This window comes from Sus scrofa, chromosome 2 (assembly GCF_000003025.6).
Source record: "Sus scrofa isolate TJ Tabasco breed Duroc chromosome 2, Sscrofa11.1, whole genome shotgun sequence".
NCBI classification, from domain to species: domain Eukaryota; kingdom Metazoa; phylum Chordata; class Mammalia; order Artiodactyla; family Suidae; genus Sus; species Sus scrofa.
Genome location: NC_010444.4, coordinates 46,393,138 through 46,414,655, shown reverse-complemented (window position 1 = coordinate 46,414,655; position 21,518 = coordinate 46,393,138). Strand labels below are relative to the sequence as shown.

Sequence of the window (21,518 nt, the reverse complement as noted above, 5' to 3'; positions counted from 1 at the left end):
TTCACTGTGCCTGTCTCAGGAGTGCTTGTTCCTGTTGTAATGTCTTCCCTCCTAACTCATAAGTTACGTGACAGCAGGGACTGGCTCATGTTCACTCGATCCCCAGCTCCATACCCAGTACCTGGTGTGCAGAAAAGAGCCAGTAGATATTTGAGGGGAGGGAACCATTCATCAGGGCCCAGGCTGCTGTAGCAGCCCCCCAGCCTCCCTCTGCAATGGACCCTATTCCATACTGAGACGTATCTCCTTAAATTGCAGCTCTGATTGCATCATTGCCTTGTGCACACTTTTCAGGGGTCCCCATTTCCAACAGGATTCAGTCCATGCCCTTTATTTAGCCCTCCCCAGGCTGAGCCCTTGTTGCATTTCCAAACTCGGTCCTCGCCTTCTCCTTAGTCCTTTCAGTATAGCCAGAGTGAAGCACCCCTGGCTACTTCTGGGTACAATATTCCCTCAACCCTTCTCTGAATGTTCAAATCTTAACCATCCTGAAAGTAAATACCCCTGGTTGAAAATAATGCCTTCCATTGTCTGAACTCCAAGTACCTTTGACATGGTATTTATTTTCTGTTTGGGTTAGAGCTGTTTTCTTTACCCATATTTCTTTCTGGTCCTATACAGTGTCTAGCATGAGCTTCACATAATAGGCAGTCATAAAAATATGTTAAATGAGTAGGAACTTGTACTAATTTTTTTGGCGTCTTTGTCAGCCCGTCTTTAATAGGAACCATTTCTCCTCTGGGTGCTGTCATTTGTAATGCAGTTTCTTTTTACATATATAGCAAATGGCCGGTCAGCTACACATTGTCCTATTCTTTTAAATAGATCTGCAGGTTAGTGAGTATGAATCCGATTTCTATGCTGCTTTCTGCACATATTTCAAAGACCTTATGAATCTTTTATTACAAGGATACACTGCATTATTCTATACTGAAGGCAAGAAAGTAAAATGAAATAGATACATGTAGCATGTCATTATTTCAAGGGAAGACTGCCCAAATTGGCACTGGCTTCAGAAAATAACCATAGAACTTGTTTCCAGCTGAGCATCACTCCCCACCTCTCCAAGCCACCCTGGCCCTCCACTGCCCTCCAGCCAGAATGGTGGAAGTCTCACCCTGATGATTCCTGCTTGTTGCCATGACTCCTGCTATGAGAGGTAACCCCCACCTCCATTTCATTTCCAACAGGCCGATTTAAACTGCAATATTCAAGATGATGCCGGGGCTTTTTATGGTGTAACGAGTCAATATGAGAGTTCTGAAAATATGACAGTCACGTGTTCCACCAAAGTTTGCTCCTTTGGGAAGCAAGTAGTAGAAAAAGTAGAGGTAAGTTGGCCTCTGTATACGGGAACCTTTGTTCAAGGCAGCCTCTTGCCTGCCTTTAAACCTAAACTGGGGCAGAGAATTTTACCTTTTTGGGTGTCTTCTTTTTCTCCCCCCTCTTTCTCCTGCTATTCACCCCTATTACGTCCAGGAATTTTCCTGGAGAAAATGCTATGGCACAGAGTTTTATAATTAAGCCTTTAATCCATTTGGCATATATTTCTGCATTTGTTGTGAAATAGGAGTCTGCTTATATTTTCTTCCAGATGATAGGCAGTTGTGTCCAAACTGTTTATTAAATGATTCACCCTTTTCCAACTGAGACACTCTGTCCCCTTTAAGTTACTGCGTATTCTGGGAGCTGTTACTGGAGTCTGTTCTGTCCCAGGATCGTGTTGATTTGATTACAGTGACTTTATAGCATGTACTGGTATCTGTTGGAGCAAGTCAATCTCACTACTCCTCTTTTTCATGTATTTTCTAGACGAATAACCAAATAGGTATTTGGTCCAAGTATGTACTGAAATATATTTAAAATAATTAAGATGGAGTGAAAATGGAAAAAGCAAAACCAAACTCAAGGCTTTAGGGTTTTGAAAGGCGGGTGCCAATCAGCTGAGGACCACCTTGGTTGTTATCAAGATGCCTGGCAGTGCCCTTGGACTTGGGGCAGGAGGGGCATCATGGGATGGGCAGCAGGGCCTATCTCTACCAGCTTCCAAATTATAAGATCACTTTTAAAATGCAAAGAAAAAAATCTTGTTTGAGCAACCAAATTGTAATTGCATTAGACTTAGCTGTTATTTGGGGATAGACTAATATATTAGTGTAATTAAATCTTTACAATTAAAAATCTTATCTACTTTAATAAGATTTTACAGTTTCCATATGTGGATTTATCCCTTTCTTGTTAAATATATCTCTAAATATTAATTATATAATTTAGTACAATTTCCAGTTTCTAGATTTTAATTATTAGAATAGAGGAAAGCTCTTGGTTTTTGCAAATCTGCATTATACCTCTGGTGGTCTGCCGCCCCACTCCCAAGAGATTCTTGGGTTTCCTCTGTATATACATTTAGGGATAGCAAAAAGGAAAGACTTTATTTTATCTCTTCTTTTCCAATGTTTGTGCCACCTTTATTATTATTTTCTCACCTTCTTTTCATTTGCTAAATCCTCCAATACATTTGTAAAAAGAAGTAAAAGAAATAGTGATGGTGAGTATCCTTGTATTGTCACCGATGTTAGTAGAAATAGCTTTGATGTCTTGACATTTAGAATTAAATCTATAAGTAGTTTTATAAGTGGTCTTTATTTTATATTTAAGTGCTTGCTTTCTAATCCTATTTTACCTAAAGAAGTTTTTATTAGTTAAGAGCTACAATATTTTATCAAATGCCTTTTCAGCAACTCTGACTATATGACGTTTCTCCATTTTGTTGACTTGATGAGTTAACACGTCTTGTGTATGAACCACCACAACATTCCCAAAGAAAGTCCTATTTTACATAAAATGTTTGCATCTCATAAGTGATATTAGTCTATGCTTTTCTTTTTACAATCTATCAAATTTCAGTATTGAATGTACATCAATTTAATAAAAATAGTTGTAATACCTACCTTTTTCTGTGGTATGGTGTAATTCAAGTAACATTGGAAATCACTGTTATTTAAAAATTACATGAAACTTGGCTGTGAAATCATTTGGTCTTTGGACCTTTTTCAGTGGTAGATTTCTAAACAGTTTTCAGAGTAATTCCACAGTAATTGACCTTTTGGAATTTTCTACTTATTTCAATTAGTAATTTGTATTTTGCTGGGAAATCATCCTGTCCTGTTTTCTTTGCTTTAATTGATTGACTGCCATAGAGTTACATGAAGTTAACCTTCTAAATCTTCTAATCAATAATGTAATTGTAGTTTTATCCCTTTTCTTTCTTCTTCTTAAGCTTGTGAAGGGTTTTTTTTAATTTCGTCTTTTTAAGGCACTAGTTTTTATATTGTCTGCATTTTCAATATCCTTTGCATTGATTTGAACTTTTATCTTTATTAATTTCTTATTCCTGGTTTTCTTTGGTTTCTTTGTGCCTTTGGTTGATTTTGTGGGGTTTATTAATTTTTAAGGTATGTATTAAATTCTGTAACTTTTCATCTTTAAAGATGAAGACATGAAGCTGCTTTCCTCCAGGTTATAGCTTCATTGAGTCCCGTGAGGTTAATGTAAATGTCTTTTTTTCCATTATTCTTTAGATAGTTTGTAATTTCTTTTTAAGTTCTTCTTTCTAAAGTATCTAAGAATGTCTTTCTTATTTTGAGTGCTTCAGTGGGATCCTCAAACTTCATGTACATATTAAAAAAATCTTAAAAAAAATTAAAGACATAAATAACTGGCAGTCAAGGGCTCATGATCAGTATGAAATATTTTTTCCTAAATCAAAGAAATTAGCTGCATTGATTGTTGGCCTGTGAGGTCTTGTCACAGTAAAGAAGAAGTATGTTCTTTGGGCTCTTTGAAGAATGTGACTAGCTGGGCTTGCTCTCACAGATTTCCAGGTAGAAAAATCGCTCAGTAGACAGTTATATTTTTTTTTTCTGACCTTCACTGAAAAACATCTATATAACTTTTCTTTAAAGCTATAATCTTTCCTGCTTTTGAAAATTTTTCCAGAAATATAATGGATTCTGAGTATGATGTTAAGTTTGGTGTTAGAAATTTTTTTTAAATTAAGTAAACCACGTAAGTAGTACAACATACAGCAGGTGATTCATGTTGCAAAAATAAAATGGTTTTACAGGCAATAATATCCTTTTCATCTATTTTGAAGTCACACGTTTGAGAATGCTCAACTCCTTTTTCCCTCACAGACGGAATACGCGAGGTTTGAGAATGGCCGATTTGTATACCGAATAAACCGCTCCCCGATGTGTGAATATATGATCAACTTCATCCACAAGCTCAAACACTTACCAGAGAAATATATGATGAACAGTGTTTTGGAAAACTTCACAATTTTATTGGTAACTGCTTTGTCTCTTTCCTGTTTTGTCAGACTCAGCCATGAGGCCAGAGCGGAAGGTGGCCTGGGAGGTGCTGGGATCTGGGCCAAGGGAATGGACTAGACTGTTGGGTTGGGCCCCAGGTGGGCAGTGAGCAGTAGAGTTCACACATCCACAGGGCAAACATGGCTTGGCTCGAGTCTGTGGAAGAGAAGGGGTCTCATCTGGCTGGGCTTTCTAAGCTTGGCAGAATTGGGATTTGGGAAGGGAAGGTGGAGGTAATAAAACCAGATTCTCAATTCTGGCTGCACAGTAGCAAGACCAGGGGAACATCTAAAAATCCCGATATCAAGATATCAAGGCTGGATCCCAGAGCAATTAAATCAGGATCTCAGACGATAGGACCCAGACATGTATTTTTTAAAGTTCCCTGGATAACTCCAGTGTTAACTATGTTTGAGTCTCAGCAGCACTGTGGTGTTCAAATCATAAATGAGGCAAAAGCTGAGTCTGCAGGTTTGCACCTCAAATATACCTAAACTCATTTCATGATGGATTTATAAGGCCTTATTATAAGTAACATACATTCATACAACAAAACATAAACTCTCAATACCAGGAGAAATATAAACTAGGATACAATGGCATAACCAGGAGTGGAGGGAGAATATTTATGGGCTAAAAAGTATGATCAAAACTTAATGGGCAGCTAAAGGGCAAGGAAAAAACAATGGTACACAAGGTCCATGATGGAAACATTATCTAGTTCCCCTGGGCAATGCTCTCTGTGTGTGTTTTCCCCCTAATATTTAATAGTTTCACACGGGAGTTTCATTTGGCGACTTAGGAAAGATAATAAAAAACAGTGCTCTCCTCAAAATCTACCTATAAAGTATGTAGTAATGGATTTCATAAGGCTCATTTAGAAAAAAAATTCCTTGATTAAACCAAGGCAAAATGTCAAAACAAAATTTGGCAGGAACAATTTTGCAAAAAAGGGGCAGAAGGACAATAATTGTGGTTAAGTATTCAGCACTCTAAAGGCCTGCTTACCAGAACTAGAATACTTAGAGCAGGAATTCCTGACCTGAACTTTTTAGATCCAGTGAGTGATTCTCAATCAGTGATGTGCTGATTTAAAAAAAAAAAAAAAAAAAAGACTAGCTTCTTCAAAACCCTAATTTAGAGCTTTTGCCCATTTCTATGGTGTAAATATACTTCCCATGAGCAATTTCAAACTACCAATGGTTGTTTAGGTCATGAAATTCCTTTATATGTAACAATATCTTCAAAGCTAGTAGGAGCCAGCTCCTGTATACTACCGTAAAAAATAAAAATTAAAAAAATTAAAAACCTTCAGCATATCAGTTTCATTCAGGAAGATTTTTAAAATTCTGAAGGATGGGGACCAGCGTCATAGTTTTCGTTTATTTTTACTGCTCCCTGGGTGGTTTTGGTGTGCAGTCAGGTTGAGACCCATTGCTGTAGGGGGCTGGTAAGTGAGCCACAGGGAGGTTCAGAGTTCACAGACACATGATCACGGGCCTACAATTGGCAGACAGATAATTTTGCATATAATTTTCATTTGTTCCAAGGAGATTTCTCAGTGGCTTCTCATATGTATCCATGTCCCTTTGAAACTTAGAAACTAGCAGCCTTGAAGAAAGTTTGGAAAGCATGTTCTTTAATAACTATTCATTAGTTATTAAATTTTTCTATAATGGTCTTCAGTGAAAATAGAGCAGTTCAAGGTGCTGGCAGCTACTTGTCATATAGGTGCTGTCTGTTGCTATTTAAGAAGAGACGGGTTGGAGTTCCGATTGTGGCTCAGTGGTAACAAACCTGACTAGTATCCGCAAGGACGAGGGTTTGATCCCCAGCCTCACTCAGTGGGTTAAGGATCCGGCGTTGCCGTGAGCTGTGGTGTGGGTCGCAGATGCAGCTTGGATCCCGTGTTGCTGTGGCTATGGCACAGGCTGGTGGCTACAGGTCTAATTCAACCTCTAGCCTGGGAACTTCCATATGCAGTGGGTGGGGCCCTAAAAAGACAAAAAGAAAAAAAAGAAAGATGGGTCACCTTTATGCTCAGAGGAGCAGAAGGTGAGTGTGACATCTTGGTGGGGCCACCCTCCCTCTCTTGGAGGAAGTCCTAGCTGTTTCTTAAAAACCACTGAGACTGTTTTAGCACATTAAGGAATATGTCCTCAGTCCCTAAAACCTTACCTCAACAGCACAGCCAAGGTGAATATGACCTGGAAAAATCATAAGTATCTATTACCCACAAAATCCATGTTACCGTATTGGAAATGCTCTTTTGGAACATGTGACTTCATCCAGAGAACTTACCAGGTCAAATTTATTTTAAAACGTATCATTAAGCAACTATATAAACCTCTTTAATATGGAGAATTAGTAGCTTTCAATAGATATCTGCTAGAAATAATTCAAAAAGTTGAAATTAAACTGGTACTCTTGGGTCATGAAAATGAAGACATCTCACTGATAAACAGGAAAAATAGTATTTTTCAGCACTTCCTCAGGGGTGGGTGTAGGAACTTCGCCAGGATGACAGCTGCTGGACCCAGTTGAAGGTGTTTTACTAGGTACATTGAATACAAAACCTGTGTCTTCAAGACCAGTTCCAGGCCTTCCTGGCTAATGGGCTAGACTCTGGTTTCATCAGGATGATTCAGGAATTGAGGTGATCCTATAAGTTTGGGGCCTTAATGATGGCGGTCAGACTGAGGAAGACAGCAGCTGAACTGTGGGCCAAGGATTCTATTCATCTTTTGAAGGCATGTTCACACATACAGGTTGCTAGAAATATTTTGTTCTTCTTTCCTTCTTCATCTCAAGCATGAAGCCTAACTAGGACATATTCCTTTATAGAAAGTTTGCTCAAAGCTAAGATAGATTAGAGGTCCCGGGCGCAGTGCTGAATACTTTGTAAATATGTTACAGAATTCTCATTTGCAGAACTTTAAGGTCATCTGTATTCCCATTTTATGGATAGGGAACATTAGGCCTCCCCGAGGTCACAACAGCCAGTGATAGACACAAATTAAGATTTCAGCTGATGAAGAAGACACTTTTTCAGGGTAGGTCATGGTCATGGAATGCGAAGACTCGGGTTTAGGACCCAGCTTTACTTTAGGACCTTGGGTAAGTCATTTAAAGTCTCCAGACCTCAGTTTCCTCAGTTTACAAATAGAGTGTTTGCGTCTGCCCTCTCCACCTCAAAGGTTATTGAGAATGTTTTCATTCATTCAGCTAAAGTATGGAAGAGTTATATAAGCTGCTGGAACACCTTGCAAATAAAACACAGTGCCTGTCCTCCAGGGGAAGCTGGGCCTGGTAGGGGGAACAAGGCAGGTAAACAGACAGTGACGCTACAGGGTCATTATGGCTGTGGTGTTCTAGTAAAACAGACATCACGGACGCACAGAGCAGTTGAGCTGCCTGTAGCAGACACCTGTCGTTGAAGTGAGGTGGGGAATTCTCAAGGATGTTAAAAGAGGATGTTGAAGTTGCCTTGATGGATAAACAGGTATCTTTCAGATTTACCGATGGAGTTCCCGTTGTGGCACAGTGGTTAACGAATCCGACTCTGAACCATGAGGTTGTGGGTTTGATCCCTGCCCTTGCTCAGTGGGTTAAGGATCCGGCATTGCTGTGAGCTATGGTGTGGGTCACAGACGCAGCTCGGATCCCGTGTTGCTGTGGCTCTGGCATAGGCAGGTGGCTACAGCTCTGATTAGACCCCTAGCCTGGGAACCTCCATATGCTGCGGGAGCGGCTCAAGAAAAAAGGCAAAAAAAAAAAGATTTACTGAGAAAAGGTCCACTCGGTGGGTGCGGGGCTGTGATGAACTAGACCGGGGTGGGGGTGGGGCGGTCATCCTGGAGTCTGGTGAGGGAGGCAGGCATTCTCCAAGCCCAGGTAGTCACCAAATGAGTGGAACTGGATTGTGGTTGATGGCTGGTGGAAGAAGGTACATAGTGCCAAGAGAATGTGCAGTAGGAGGTCAGGGGTGGCTTCCCCGAGAAAGACCATTGAGAGGTGTCTGCCAGATGGATAGGCAGAGAGAGTAGGGCAGAGGACTGCATAGAGGTGGGGGAGTAGAATAGGAGGACTGGAAGCAGAGTGGTGACTGGTGTGGGAAGAAGGAGGGGGGCCAGCAGCAGTGTGCTGGCCAGGCAGGACCGGCCAGACTGGGCACAGTTTCCTTGGGTTTTAGGATGAGAATAGGTTTTCTCTTCCTCCTCAGGTTTTAAAGAGGCCATTCAGCTTTTAAGCAGGAATGTGTTGTCAGATGTACATTTTTTTCTACCAGGTTATTGTGACTGCTGTGTGCAGGGGGTACTGGTGCCTAGCACGGGTAGGGAGGAGGAGTCCAAGTCAGGTTTGCTGCTACCTTGGGCTGTGGTGGTGAAAAGGGAGAGGGATTCAAGAACTATTCAGGAGGTCAAAGCTTCAAGACATCATGTTTGGATATGGGGATGAGGGAGAGAGATGTTTCACGGATGGAGGGCCTGCATGCTTGGAGTATTTGATCTGCGTGGGAAGGGCAGGGAGTGAGATGAGAAAAGCAGGTGGGTGCCAGTATTGAAAGAAATCTTTATTACCTGGGGGAGGAGATAAATTCACCACTGTATCAGTTCATTTGTCTAGAACAGCATGGCATAATGGTTAAGCAAAAGGTCTTTGGATTCAGAAGATCTGGGTTTTGTTGACATTAGTATAACCTTAAACGAATTAACCCCAAGCTTCCTCCCTTGTTAAAGGGGGAGTGATGGAGCACCTGTTCCTAGAGGTGTAATATTATAGGAGATACCTTCTGTAAAGCATTTAAGACCAAGTAGATGTACAGTAAGCAGTCGATAGATGGTGGCTATTATTCTGTGAGTTTCTATCCATTCAGCAAATGTAGTGGACCCTAAACAACATAGGTCTGAACTGTTTGGGTCCACTTACCCGCAGATTGTTTTCACTAGTAAATATTAGAGTACCACACAGTCTGCAGTTGGTTGAATCTGTAGGTGCAGAACCGCAGGCAGCGTGGGGACTGTCTTCAGGTGGGACTTGAGCATCTTTGGATTTTGGCATCTGTGGCAGATCCTAGAACCAATTCCCGCAGATATTGGGAGACGCTTGCTTTATTAAATAACGGTTGTGTGCCAAACACTAAGCTAGTTACTGGGAAACGTAGTCCCTGGTCTTCAAGAACTTAGAGTCCACCAGATGAGATGGACATTAAAAAAAAAAAAATTGCACAAATGTACATGTACTTACAAACAGAACATCACGCTAGGTGGGGGAAATTACAAGTACTGTGAGACTTTATTCCCTAGTCAGGCACCATAAATGTGGATGCCTTAAGGGTAAGGGAAGCAGGATGGGAGAAGCAGCCTGATACATGGGGGTTGGGGGTGGGGAGCGAGGCCCATGACGAACTGAACTAGGCTCTGAAATTCAAAATTAAGAGAGCCCCGAGGTGGCTGACAGCACACTCAAATAGCCGAGAGTCATTGAAGCATTTGAGGAGGGGAGTTGGGTTAGGTTTGCTTTTAGAAAGTTCCTTCTGCGGATGGCTTGGGGAGTTGAGTCTGAGTGAGGAGAGGAAGAGACAGGGTCCAGTGGGGAGGGGATTGCAGCAATCAGGGCCAGTGAGCTCAAAATATGAACACAGGCTGAGGCTGCAGGCAGGAGAGAGATGGATGGATTCAAGCCACTGCACTCGAGAGAGGAAGCAGATGAGTGTTTCAGAATACACTTTGGAAGGTAAAGCCTATACACGTGAAAGGAAGAATCATTTGACAGGATTCTAAAGGAACATGAGTCTTCTCTTACCCGGCATATATTTCACTGAGTCCAGGCACTGTGTGTTGATATAGACGTGAGCAAGGGACTTGCCCCAGAGCTTATGTCTCCCACTGGCTACTGTGAAACAAAGTTTAGTAGAGGTTTAGGAATAAGATAGGAGACAATTCATAGAATAAATGACTGTTCCATGTGACAGAATTATAGAAAATTCTCTGTGTTACACAGAAATCATACCACCCCACAAAAAAAAAAAAAAAAAAAACCTACACTAGGAATTCCTGTCTTGGCTCAGCAGAAACTAATCTGACTAGCATGTACGAGGACACATGTTCAATCCCTAGCCTCGCTCAGTGGGTTAAGGATCTGGCATGGCCATGAGCTGCTGTGTAGGTTGCAGACACGGCTTGGATCTGGCATTGGTATGGCTATGGTGTAGGCTGGCAGCTATGGCTGCGATTCGACCGCTAGCCTGGGAACCTCCATGTACTGGGGGTGTGGCCCTAAAAAAACAAAAGGAAAAAAAAAAAAAAACCACCATGTTAATTCTTGTGATGTCTTCTCAGGCCCAAATGCTGGGTGGACTGCGTCTGTAAGAGCTTTCTCACACAGGGCAACTAAGCTTAGGTAGGATTTAAGTCAGACCTGTAATATCCTGAGTTTGTGCTGGAGGGGGCAGAGTGAGGCTGGACAGATCTCTAATAACCCACTTTTTGGACATTAGACTCCATCTTCCTCTCCAAGTAAATCATAGTTGTCACAGCACGAATGGAATACGTTTTCGTTCATGTGGTGTTTGATATAGATGTATATGCATACACATATTTTCTTGTTTTTTTTAACAGGTGGTAACAAACAGGGATACACAAGAAACTCTCCTGTGCATGGCCTGTGTATTTGAAGTTTCAAATAGTGAACATGGAGCACAGCATCACATTTACAGGCTTGTAAAGGACTAACCATGGTTATTTATATATATAGATATCTGTATATATACACACACACATATGTGCGCACACACACACACACTCTCCATGATCCAACGACTGACTGTAAACCTCACCACGCAGGGGTGCTGCCCTGGCCCTGAGGTCACCCCAACTTTTCTAAATCCTGTTTGAGTGAAGTCATTTTTTCATGTGTTCATACTATCATTCTAGCTGTGAAGTTCTGGTACAGTTGTAAAAAGAGAAATTGAGTTGTTTCTGTGTGTTCTTCAGATCCACAGCCCACAGTTCCTCAGAAGGGTGAACCGTGAGAACCCAGGTCTCTGTCTGCAGAGAGCTGTGTCTCATTGTGGTAGGAAAAAAAAAAAAAAAATTGAGACAGAGCATTTACCATTGGACATTTACAGCCTTTATATAAATGTATTTAGTGGGTTTTTTTTTCCAACATAAAATTCTTGTTTTAAGATACAAGTAAAATTAATCTTTAAATATAAATGTAAATTAGTACACAAAACTAAGAATCTTTAGACTTATCTTTGTAACTAATTAGGGTGGAAGTTATGAAAGAATGTAATTCACTAAATTATTTTTTAAATGAAACTTTCCTTTCTTTTTGAAACCAAATGTTAAAATATAGCCTTAAGAAATGCTTGGTAGAAATATCCTAATGAGACAAATTTGTACTTTTTTCCTCAAGGTTAAAACTAATCTCCTAATCCATTAAACTCTTGAAACAGGTATTACAGAGGAAGAAAACTTCACCCCTTATCCTTAACATATATAGTATATTTAAAAAATATAAAATTGTATTGTACTAATGTGATGATTATTTAATGAAAAAGAAAAGATGGCTCTTTTGCAATAAGTAGATAAATAATGAAAATCTAAACTTACAATGTTTATAGTCTTGTGTGTGCAGTTATATTTTATATGGACAACCAAATTTTTTATTAAGATGAGTAAATATTTGAACCACTGAAATTTAATAACAAAAATTTAAAATTGGCATGGATACTGCACTGTGAGCTGCAAATTCTAGAAAACTCTGTGGCTGGGAGAAATTTCATCCACCAAACTCGTAAAAGGCTCATCAGTTTTAGGATCTCTGCTCCCCAGAAAAATGACAAGCATCCTCACCAGCCTATGGATAAATTATTTCTGGTGATCCAGTATGCATATGAATCTGTGACTCTATGTGTGTGTGTGTATTTGTGTATACATATCTACACATATACATATAGTTATTTGACACATATTTATTGAACATCTATTCAGTGTCACTCAGTTTGCTAGGTGCTGATATGTGTGTGTTTCTCAACCTGTGTCTATAGATCTAGGTGTATTCTCTAAGGACACCCACCCTCTTGACATCTCCAGTCATAAGACTCGTTTGACTAAGATCAAAGAGGCTCAGCTGTCTATCTCTGCCCTTTCAGACAAGCTCATTGGGGAGGTTCTCTTCCTAGGAAAGAGTCACCTTTCCAACCCTAATATTCCAAAGTGTTGCCCAGGCAGAGGTGGTTTGATGTGGCTACATGTCTTGGGTTAGTTCCATAAGTGCTTCATTGGGAAGGGGACAGGGATTCCCTCTCCCCCCCGCCACCCTAACTTCCTGGAGGGAAGTGACATTGTTATAATTGTTGGGAATATGTTAACACAATAGAACATGAAATGTTTTGTAAGTTGTGAAACATCACAACTTTTATATCAAGCCAGAAATTAAAAACTTGGTTCTGTCACATTCAAGTTACAGACATACCCCCTTCCCTGTCCCACCACCTGCTCTGACCCAGCTTATCTACTGGTTAGCGTCTGGTGGTCACGAACCTGAAGGTGTGGCTGGCTTGTGGCCAACAAAAGAATGCTGGACCAGGCGAAAGTACAGAACTTGCCCTTTTTGGAATTCTCACCCCTCACATACGCCAGTAGGATGGTGTGCATCTTCCCTCTAAGGAGACTACAGTTTGTTCCCTGATTCCAAGTGGGCCTTTGAGGAGTAGCCCAGTTGACCACCCTTCCATCTGGTCTTCAGCCCACACATTAAACTTCTGCCATGGTCATCATATTTATAACTTCTCTTGGTTACCCCTCTTAAGGATGTTTCTTTTGCTCCTGTCTCCTGTGTCTTTACTCAAGGGAACCCCCAGTCTCTCAGGACCAAGGGGTGTAGATGATCTTATGTGACTAAAAGCTAGTCTGTCCCAGAACATCAGGCAAAGAAATATCTGGTTCATTTTCTTGCCCAAGATTGGGGCTCTTCTGTGCTACCAGAAGGGCTCTTGAGATTTACCTTTTTCAAAGCACAAATAAATTGAGACCCAAAAACACTAGCTAGAGGGTGGTTCTGTTGGCTGCAGAGAAGGGCATACCCTGGTCCACCAAACTCAGAGTCAAGCTGGACCCATGGATGTGTGTCCTCTTCCTCTGCATGCGTTTGTAGTTGAGTTTGGGGGCTTACATGGATGACTGTGAAGATTGCTTTTTGCTCTTAAGTCAAATTTATTTCTTGTCTTGTTCTTCTAAAAATTTTTTCAGGGCAGATATTTTTCCTGTCTTAACCACAGGTACCCTAAGTCTTGGCCCCCTCTCTGCCTCTCCCAAATTACCCCTGGGATGAGCTTTGTGTTATGACATCTAATCCATGTCCATCTTTGGTCTTTCACCCTTTAAGACAGTCCTCTCCCTTTGTAAAGCTTTCTGAACCATGAAGAAGCCTTTCCAAAGCTCTGTCCTCACTGCTCTCTTCCGGGTGCTCTATCTCCTGGTGGACCCTCTGCTACCAGGATCGATTCAGGGACATCTTGTGCTTTCAGTGGAGAGTCTGGAGGCCAGTTTCCACAACCTAAGTAGGGAGAAGCTGAAGAACCAGGCTTTGGTCTCTTGCCATTTATTGCCACCTTAGCAAGAGACCTAAATGAAATCGGAGCTTTTTCAGAACATGTCCTAGAATCTCAGATCGTCTAAGCTGCAGTAGAACAGGGTTTCTCAACCTGAACCCTGTTGATATTTGGACCAGATAATTCTCTGTGGTACGGGGTTGTCCTGCATTGTAGAAGGTTTAGCAATATCCTGGGCATCTGCCCAGTAGATATACCCTTTCCTCAGCTGTCACAATCCCAAATGTCCCCAGACTTTCCCTAATGCCCCATGGGATACAGAATCACCTCTGGTTGAGAACTGCTGCCCTACGTCTGACAGGTGACAAATGCCGTATTTGAGATTTTTTTTTCCTTCCATTTGACTCTGAGAAAGCTTCTCTCCTGGGAGCCTTTCAGGCCATCTAGAGGCTGGTAGGAATAGAACTCAAATGACATTGTATCAATTCTTTTTTCTGTGTCAGAACTTCCATTTCACAACAGCCTCTCTCTGCTACAAGTGTTCTTTCCTTCATCCCTGGGGAAGTCGGGAACAGCTGGTCACTATCACCCCTGTAATCAACTCACACCTATTTAAAGTGCTTTTCTAATTTGCTCTTCATTCCTTATTTTACCAAGTTTAAAAAAAAAAAAAAAGCCTATTTTCATTATTTATCATAAGCTTTTGGTTCTCATCAAACCTTTAATCATTTCAGTAAATTCCCTCTGGTGTTCTGCTGTTTAGCCTTACACTCAGTGTTTTGTAGAATTTATAGAAACCTCTGGGACAGTTCATCATTTAGCTATGGAGGAGAGGGATTCATTTTGGAAGAGGGCCGATAGAATTTTTCCTTATTCAGTCATAAGAGAGCACAGTCTACAGGCATACCTCACCTTAGAGATGGTGCAGGCTCAGTTCCAGAGTGCCACAGTAAAGCAGATACTGTGAGAAAGCGAGTACATGAATTATTTGGTTTCCCAGTGCAACTTTATAAAGTTCTATTTCCCCTATATTGTAGTTTATTAAGTGTGCAATAGCATTCAGTCTAAAAAAAAAAATCAGTGCACGTACAAAAAAATACTCTATTGCTTAAAAATGCCAAAACAATTACAGTAGTAACGTAAAGACTACAGATGACCATGAAAAATATAAAAATAATGAAAAAGTTGAAATTTTGCAAAAAATACTAGAATATGACGCAGAGACAAGCAGTGAGCAGATGCTCTTGGAAAAACAAGGCCAGCAGGCTCCTTTGACACAGAGTCGCCACAAACCTTCACTTTGTAAAAAAAAAATGCAGTATCTGTGACGCACAATAAAATGAGGTATGCCTGTGCCCGCCTTCGTTTTGTAGATGGGAAGGTGAAGGCCCAGAGGAGAGATGATTTGCTCAGAGTCCCCCAGCTGCTTAGTGACAGAAATAAGAGTAGGCTGTGGGACTCCTCCCACTCCTCCCACTCTTGGCGGGGTGGTTCCTCTTCGGTGCTCATGCTTCAGTGGTCCCTGCAAGCATGCGAACAAGGTCAGTGCAGGAGAGAGAGGGAGGTTAAGACCCCCTCCCTCTGCCGGGGCAGCAGCATCACCCGATGCCGATGATGTTTCTCTCACCAGCATTGCCTGTCTGGGAGGCATCCATGAGCAGATATGAAAGCTGATGAGCCTTTTCCTTACCCTGAGGACAGTTCACCTGCCACAGGCTCTGAGTCCAATTTCTCTTGGCAAAGCATCCCGCCAGCAGAGTCCTACACTCGGACCAGCCAAAAACCCAGCCCCCCATTTCCCAGCACTTGGTGTTACAAACCCAAGTCTCCTCAACGTCTCAGTACACTAGTGGCTTTTGCAGTTTGTTTTTATACAAACATAAATTGTTGAAACCACACAAGACGACAGTCAGTTTTTCACACCAGGTACAGATCATTTGTATGATTTTGTCTCTACTCTGGTACACTATACCTGTCCCAAGGAAGGGTAGAACCAATGTTATGTGTTGGTATTCACACCTGTGACATTAAGAGGATACGTCTGCATTGCTTCTTTCTTTCTGTTGATGTTTCTGTGGCAAAACCCTGCACATGTCATTTCTGAAAAGCCTTAAATCGTTGCGATGTTGCGTGTGGGGTTTGCAGTGCAGAAGGCTGCCTCGTAACTGTGAGCCCTTTTGTAAGCTGGAAGCATTTCTCTTACTACTGTTACTTTTGTAGGAAGTTTTAAATTCAGAGCTGCCAAAGCGTTCCGGTAAGCAGTGCCTTAGTGATACCTTAGTCGTGCCGCCAGCCTTTTCTCACACCAGTTCTCCATGTCCCTTTACTGATTGGCCTGGTTTTTAAACAGAGCAAGCAGTCATTGTTTTCATTTTTGTCTCGTCAGCCCATTTTTCTCCAGTTCTAAAGGAAACTGACTCCTTGATCTGAAATCTGAAGTGGACAGAAGTCAGTTCATTGACCACACTGTCAAATGTCTATACCAAAACGGAAGGTTTTGCAGTGTCGTAGTTTACTATGAAAAGCAAATGGTACACTTTTAATGTTGCCTTTTAAATTCACGACCAAATACTTAGCTATTTGTGGATCTTCTGCACTCCAGCATGAAAGTGCCTTTGGTTTGAGATTCCAGCTTAGAAAAGTGCTGCCATAATCACGATAATTTGTAGAGAGACCAAAAATATTTTGAGATCACCGTAATGCCTTTGGTTTACTGGGATGAGTAACCAACCACAGGCCTCTGTTCAAAAGAGCACGACGCGGACCCCACCTGCCGCACGGCTGTCTGTCTGCGTGAGGGGAGCCCCCACCCCCACCCCCACCCCCGACTCCCAAGTAGCACACAGCGGCGGGGGCAGGACCAGGAATGGGTGTGTTTGTGTGCCAATGACCCGGTGCGCCATCTCAGCTCGTCACCCGGCCCTGCGTCCGCCTGAGGGAACTTGCACACAATCCCCAGAAGGTCCGGCCAAGTGGACAGATTTCCTTCTCCTTCTGCCCGTGCTCAGTCTCCGCGGAGGCTGGCCTGCCTGCTCAGATGACAGCGTGCGCTTCTCTGGTTTAAGCAGTGATACCATTTTGAAAGTTGGAAGCCTCAAACTGAGATGACAGTGCAGAACAAAAATGGGTTAGGGTCATTACAATTGAAGTGTTCTTCTTAGGGCGAAAATGTTGACTCTGAGTGTTGTCTGAATGTGCTATGAGAAACTTCCAAAGAGCACCACTCACAATTTGGAATGTTCAGAGAAGGTTCCAGCCCTCCAAAGGGCAACTCTTTAGAGTAGTCCGTGTTGGCTTTTATCAAAACCTTGTATAAATTGGGAAAACTGATAGAGGGGAGGAAGAGGCGTGAAAAGGACGAGAAGGCAAAAACACCAGCCAAACAAAAGCCAGGACAAAAAAAGATTTTTCTTAACCAATATAGACTTTAAAATGACATCAGACGTAAAAGTTAGCCTCTGAACACTTAATGCATGTGGTCCATCTGTCTCTGCCTGGTGTCTTTACGAATACCCTCTTTGGGCTCTGAAATTTCAAGAGTGATTTCTGTCCACACCAAGTTGTGAGTATTCTTAGAAATTTCTACAAGAAAAAAAAAAATCAAATGAAAAGGAAAATTGCTCAACACAAGTTACGGATAGCTGCTCGAATTCAGCCCCTCCCTGTCGTGTCAGGACCACACCACAACTTGGAAGAAATTAGTCAAATATTTGTTTTCCTGCTTCCCTTTTCAACTGTTACTGTGCTTTGTTTGGCAATAGTTTTCTCTGATTAACTCATTGCTTATATTGTGAAGAATGAAGGTTTTGTGTTTCAAATATATTGCATTGCAAAGATAGTTTCACTGAAGTCATGCACCATTAAATAAGATGAAATATTTGTATTTATTGTCCTACTTCCTAAGCTGTTAACTTGTTTTATTCTCTGTGAATTTGCATTGAGTCTGTCCCGTGCCCTGTATTCCAAATGGCGTTTGTGTTTCCTCTCGTTCATCATTAAATGGGGACAGATTCCAGGAGATTCCACCTTTATCAAGTTGACTCTCCTTTGTCTGCCTTCCATTATGAGATTGTTTTTCCTTCCCCTTTCCCTAAGAGGCTGACAGATCTAGGTGTAAATCAAGTGGAGACCTGTCTCTGGTCTGTCTTCCTCCCTTCCTTCCCTCCCTCCCTTTCTTTCCTCTTTTTCCATGCTTAGTTTCACTGTGTAAATTAGGTATTAACTGCACTTCTTTTAAAAAAAAAAATCTCCCTGTTACCTCCTTGAAAGAGTCACTTCTATAGGCCTTTTTCAATAGGCTCATGACTGCAGATAAGGAAAAAACAAGTAAAAACAAAACTACGTGCCTAAAAAAATGACAAAAAAAAAATTTTGTAACCTTTAAAAAAGAAACCTGAATAGCCTTTAATTCTTGAATATGCTTAAATTGTATGTAAATCGGTTTTTGCCACGTATGTTTGTTCACATTCTAAGTGACTTAATGGGATCCTCACAGTCTGTGTCTTTGTGTCACGTGTATAAGATGGGCTTGTGATGTAAGCGTTTCATCTGGTCAGTGGTTCCTTTGATATTGTACTGCTGCTGGGAGTGGGCTAGGGAGCCTGCCTTTGGGCAGTAAGGTTCCTCTTGGGTAGGTAGGAGAGATGGGGGCGGTGGGGGGCAAATTCTCACATACGTTTTCCTAACCTATTTGCAGAAACTTTCAAAGGCATTTGGTTAAACCTCTTGGCAGTACAGTATTCTTGTATTTGTTAACGTCTGTGTTTAGGTACTGGTACCTTTTGTTTAAAAATGTTCTAAGTGTTGGCTTTAAAGTGAATTTATCTTTAGTATGATAGTTATATGAAAATTATAGGGTTTGTGTGCAGAGAATTTTTTTATAAAGTGCTTTGTAAAAAAAAAAAAAAATGTATTCTAGCTTTCGCGGTACATATGTGTGATAACTGTAATATCCATGACAGTTAAGTGCAATTATTTCATCACTCTAAAAATGCTATTTTTGTGTCAGTTCCTGCAGGTGTTTTCATGTCTTTGCAAAGTGACACATTTTGATGCCTTCTTGATAAAGTGGTAGACATTTTGTAGCTTTCTAGAAACTTTGTATTCATACGGTATCAATGAAAAATAAAGAAAATGAAAGTGTGGGTCACCTTTTTTATCTGCAAAAGTGTGTGTTGTTGCAAACGGAAGGTGCATTGTGTGTTGTGGGTGAATCTAAGAAGGACAGAGTTGAGGAGGCTGAAGCCGGCATCCTTTGGATGGTGTCCACCAAGCTGAGCTGTGACCGCCGCCCATCCTCAGGTGGGTGTCCCGCACACATGCACCAGAGCCTTGGGTCACGAAATGTAGTGCGTGCTATAAACTTTACTGGGCCGTGACCGTGTGCTGGTACAGTGTGTGATTCTCACAGCCGTCCCAATGACGGTGACGTTATTACTCTCCAACCCGTGCTCGGGAAGTGTAGGTCATCAGGGTCGTGACTGGTGCGTGGTGCAGCCTTAAATCAGTCACGCTGGCTCTGAAGCCTTGACGCCTGGCCCCTGCCTTTTGGCTCACTGTGACTCCATGAAGGCAGCTCACGGGCAGGAGAGAAACCTGGAGGCTAGGAGGCTTTCTTAAACAGCAGTGACCTTGGGCTTCTGACAGCAAGACCCGATGTACCCAGGGGTCCTTGGGTTTGAACTAGACCTGAGGAGGTCTGCTTCTCCCCATTTCTTTGAAATCTGAGGTAAAGCCTGCTCAAATCCTAAAAGGCCCTGTGGGAGTGGGAACAGAAAAAATTAGATTCCACCTTCTTTTAAAGAGGCTTATTTTTAGCAAGTTACAATTTGAGAGGAAGGCAGTTGTCCAGTGAGCTGCTCAGGGGCAGATGGAAGGGAGCTGTGGGGCTTTTTCTTGAGGCCTGTTATGTGTCAGGAGCCTTTCTCATTACAGTTGCCCTTAACCCATATCCTCTTAAATACAGAAATCATTTCCAGTTTTCCGGTGAGGAAACTGAAGCCCAAAGAAGCGAAATCTTTGTGAAGATCATAAATGCTAGTGAGTGGCAGGAATTTGGAGGTAGGCAAACCTCCTCCCTTGCAATCCTGGCTCTGTGGCACTTTTGCCCTCCATCTCCTCCTCTAGAACAAGGTACTTTCATACATCAAAAACATCCTTTATCAGTGCCCACAGTTCTAGTCCACCTGAGTTCAGCGAAGAGAGTGGCATGCTAGATAGAGGAATTGAAGGCACGCAGGGGAGGGTAAATAAGACTTCTCGTGAGATCAGGGAACAAGAAACTTCGCCTTGAACCCCTGATCTTTCTTCCTGCTCTACCTCTGAAAGGACTCTTCGCTACTGTGTGTTGAAAGCCAAATTAGCTGCTCTTGTTAAGTAATCAGGGGGCAATGGCTACAACTCCAATTCAAAAAGCACAGTGTTGTGTAAACCTTTAAAACCTTAAGAGTTTTTAAAAATGCCTTTGAAGACACGTGTTCTGTTTAATGCCTGTGTCAGATTTATCTAGGTGGCTGTAACTAGCGATGAGTTGGGCTGCTAGAAGCACTGAGATGAGGTGGGGCAGATCTTGGGGTGGCAAGCCCTTTATCTTTGGAGGCACCTGTTTCATATGAAGTTGCAGAGGAAGTGGGCCCCCAGCCCAAAGGGTCCAGAGACGTGGGTTCAGAGCTCTCAGTGTTTTCCACCCAGATGTTCCTACTCCACCGTTCAGAGCCCCCCTCCTTTCCTATTAGGGCCTGACAGGAGACTTGTAAAGGCTGTAAATTCACCTTTATTTGTAATTTCTGATTTGATTTTTAGCACATTGTGCCCTTCAGCTGCATGAGCTAGAGATATCTTCAAATGCTGCCAGGGAGATCTTTTACACCATGCCCTGAGGTGAGCCTGCCACTTTCTTCCTTCCATGCCCAATTGCACTTGGAACAACCAAGCTATTAGTACCACCTGCCAGCCATAATGAACAGCACCCCTTCTCTCTAACATGCTAGAGATTATGTAAGGTAGTACCTCTCTTCTTCGGGGACCAGTTTACGACAGGGGACGGTCTTGGTTATCATGGTGCTACAGCATCCAGCAGACCAGATCTTCATTTAGTGTTCCCCAGAAGCGGACCCCGAAAAAAGACTTGAGTGCAAACAGTTTAATTGGGAGTCTTCATAAAGGTGTCCGTTCACGTGATGAAAAGTTAAATTGGCTGTGAAGAAGAGATCATTGTAAGGTAATATACTCTTAATAAAACTACCTTAACTCTTAAGAAATGAGAGAATTGCAAGAAAAAAGACAATCAGGCATCCCTTCCTATAGTTGATGGAACAAGCAGACAAATTCCACAAAGTATGTAGAAAAATTGAAGTACTGGAGTTCTCTTGTGGCACATTGGGTTAAGGATCTGGCCTTGTCACTACAGTAGCTTGGGTTGCTGCTGTGGCATGGTTCGATCAGGAACATCCACATGCTGCAGGTGCAGCCCCCCACCCTAAAAAAATTGAAATAGTGATTGTGTGTGTGTGTGTGTGTGTGTGCACGCTCTGTATCCCCACGTTGTCATTCATGTTTTTGCAATCACATGAAATAGTATGAAAACC

General features: G+C 42.0%; 1 protein-coding gene and 1 long non-coding RNA gene across 17 annotated transcripts in view; one reads left to right on the top strand and one right to left on the bottom strand.

Moving 5' to 3' along the window:
• The window catches only part of TEAD1 (TEA domain transcription factor 1), a 274,130-nt gene extending 255,964 nt beyond the window's left edge, over positions 1-18,166 (top strand). For 9 of the 16 annotated variants that reach the window (XM_021076995.1, XM_021076989.1, XM_021076983.1 and 6 more), the window contains 3 exons: positions 1,191-1,331; positions 4,197-4,349; positions 10,994-15,009. In XM_021076995.1, coding sequence (XP_020932654.1) covers positions 1,191-1,331; positions 4,197-4,349; positions 10,994-11,107 — 408 coding nt within the window. In that variant the 3' untranslated portion in view covers positions 11,108-15,009. 16 annotated transcript variants of the gene reach the window in all.
• LOC110259298 overlaps positions 14,925-21,518 on the bottom strand; it is a 24,641-nt gene continuing 18,047 nt past the window's right edge. Inside the window, exon 2 of the long non-coding RNA XR_002341572.1 lies at positions 14,925-21,127. This is a non-coding gene — a long non-coding RNA (uncharacterized LOC110259298). The remainder of the gene's footprint in view (positions 21,128-21,518) is intronic.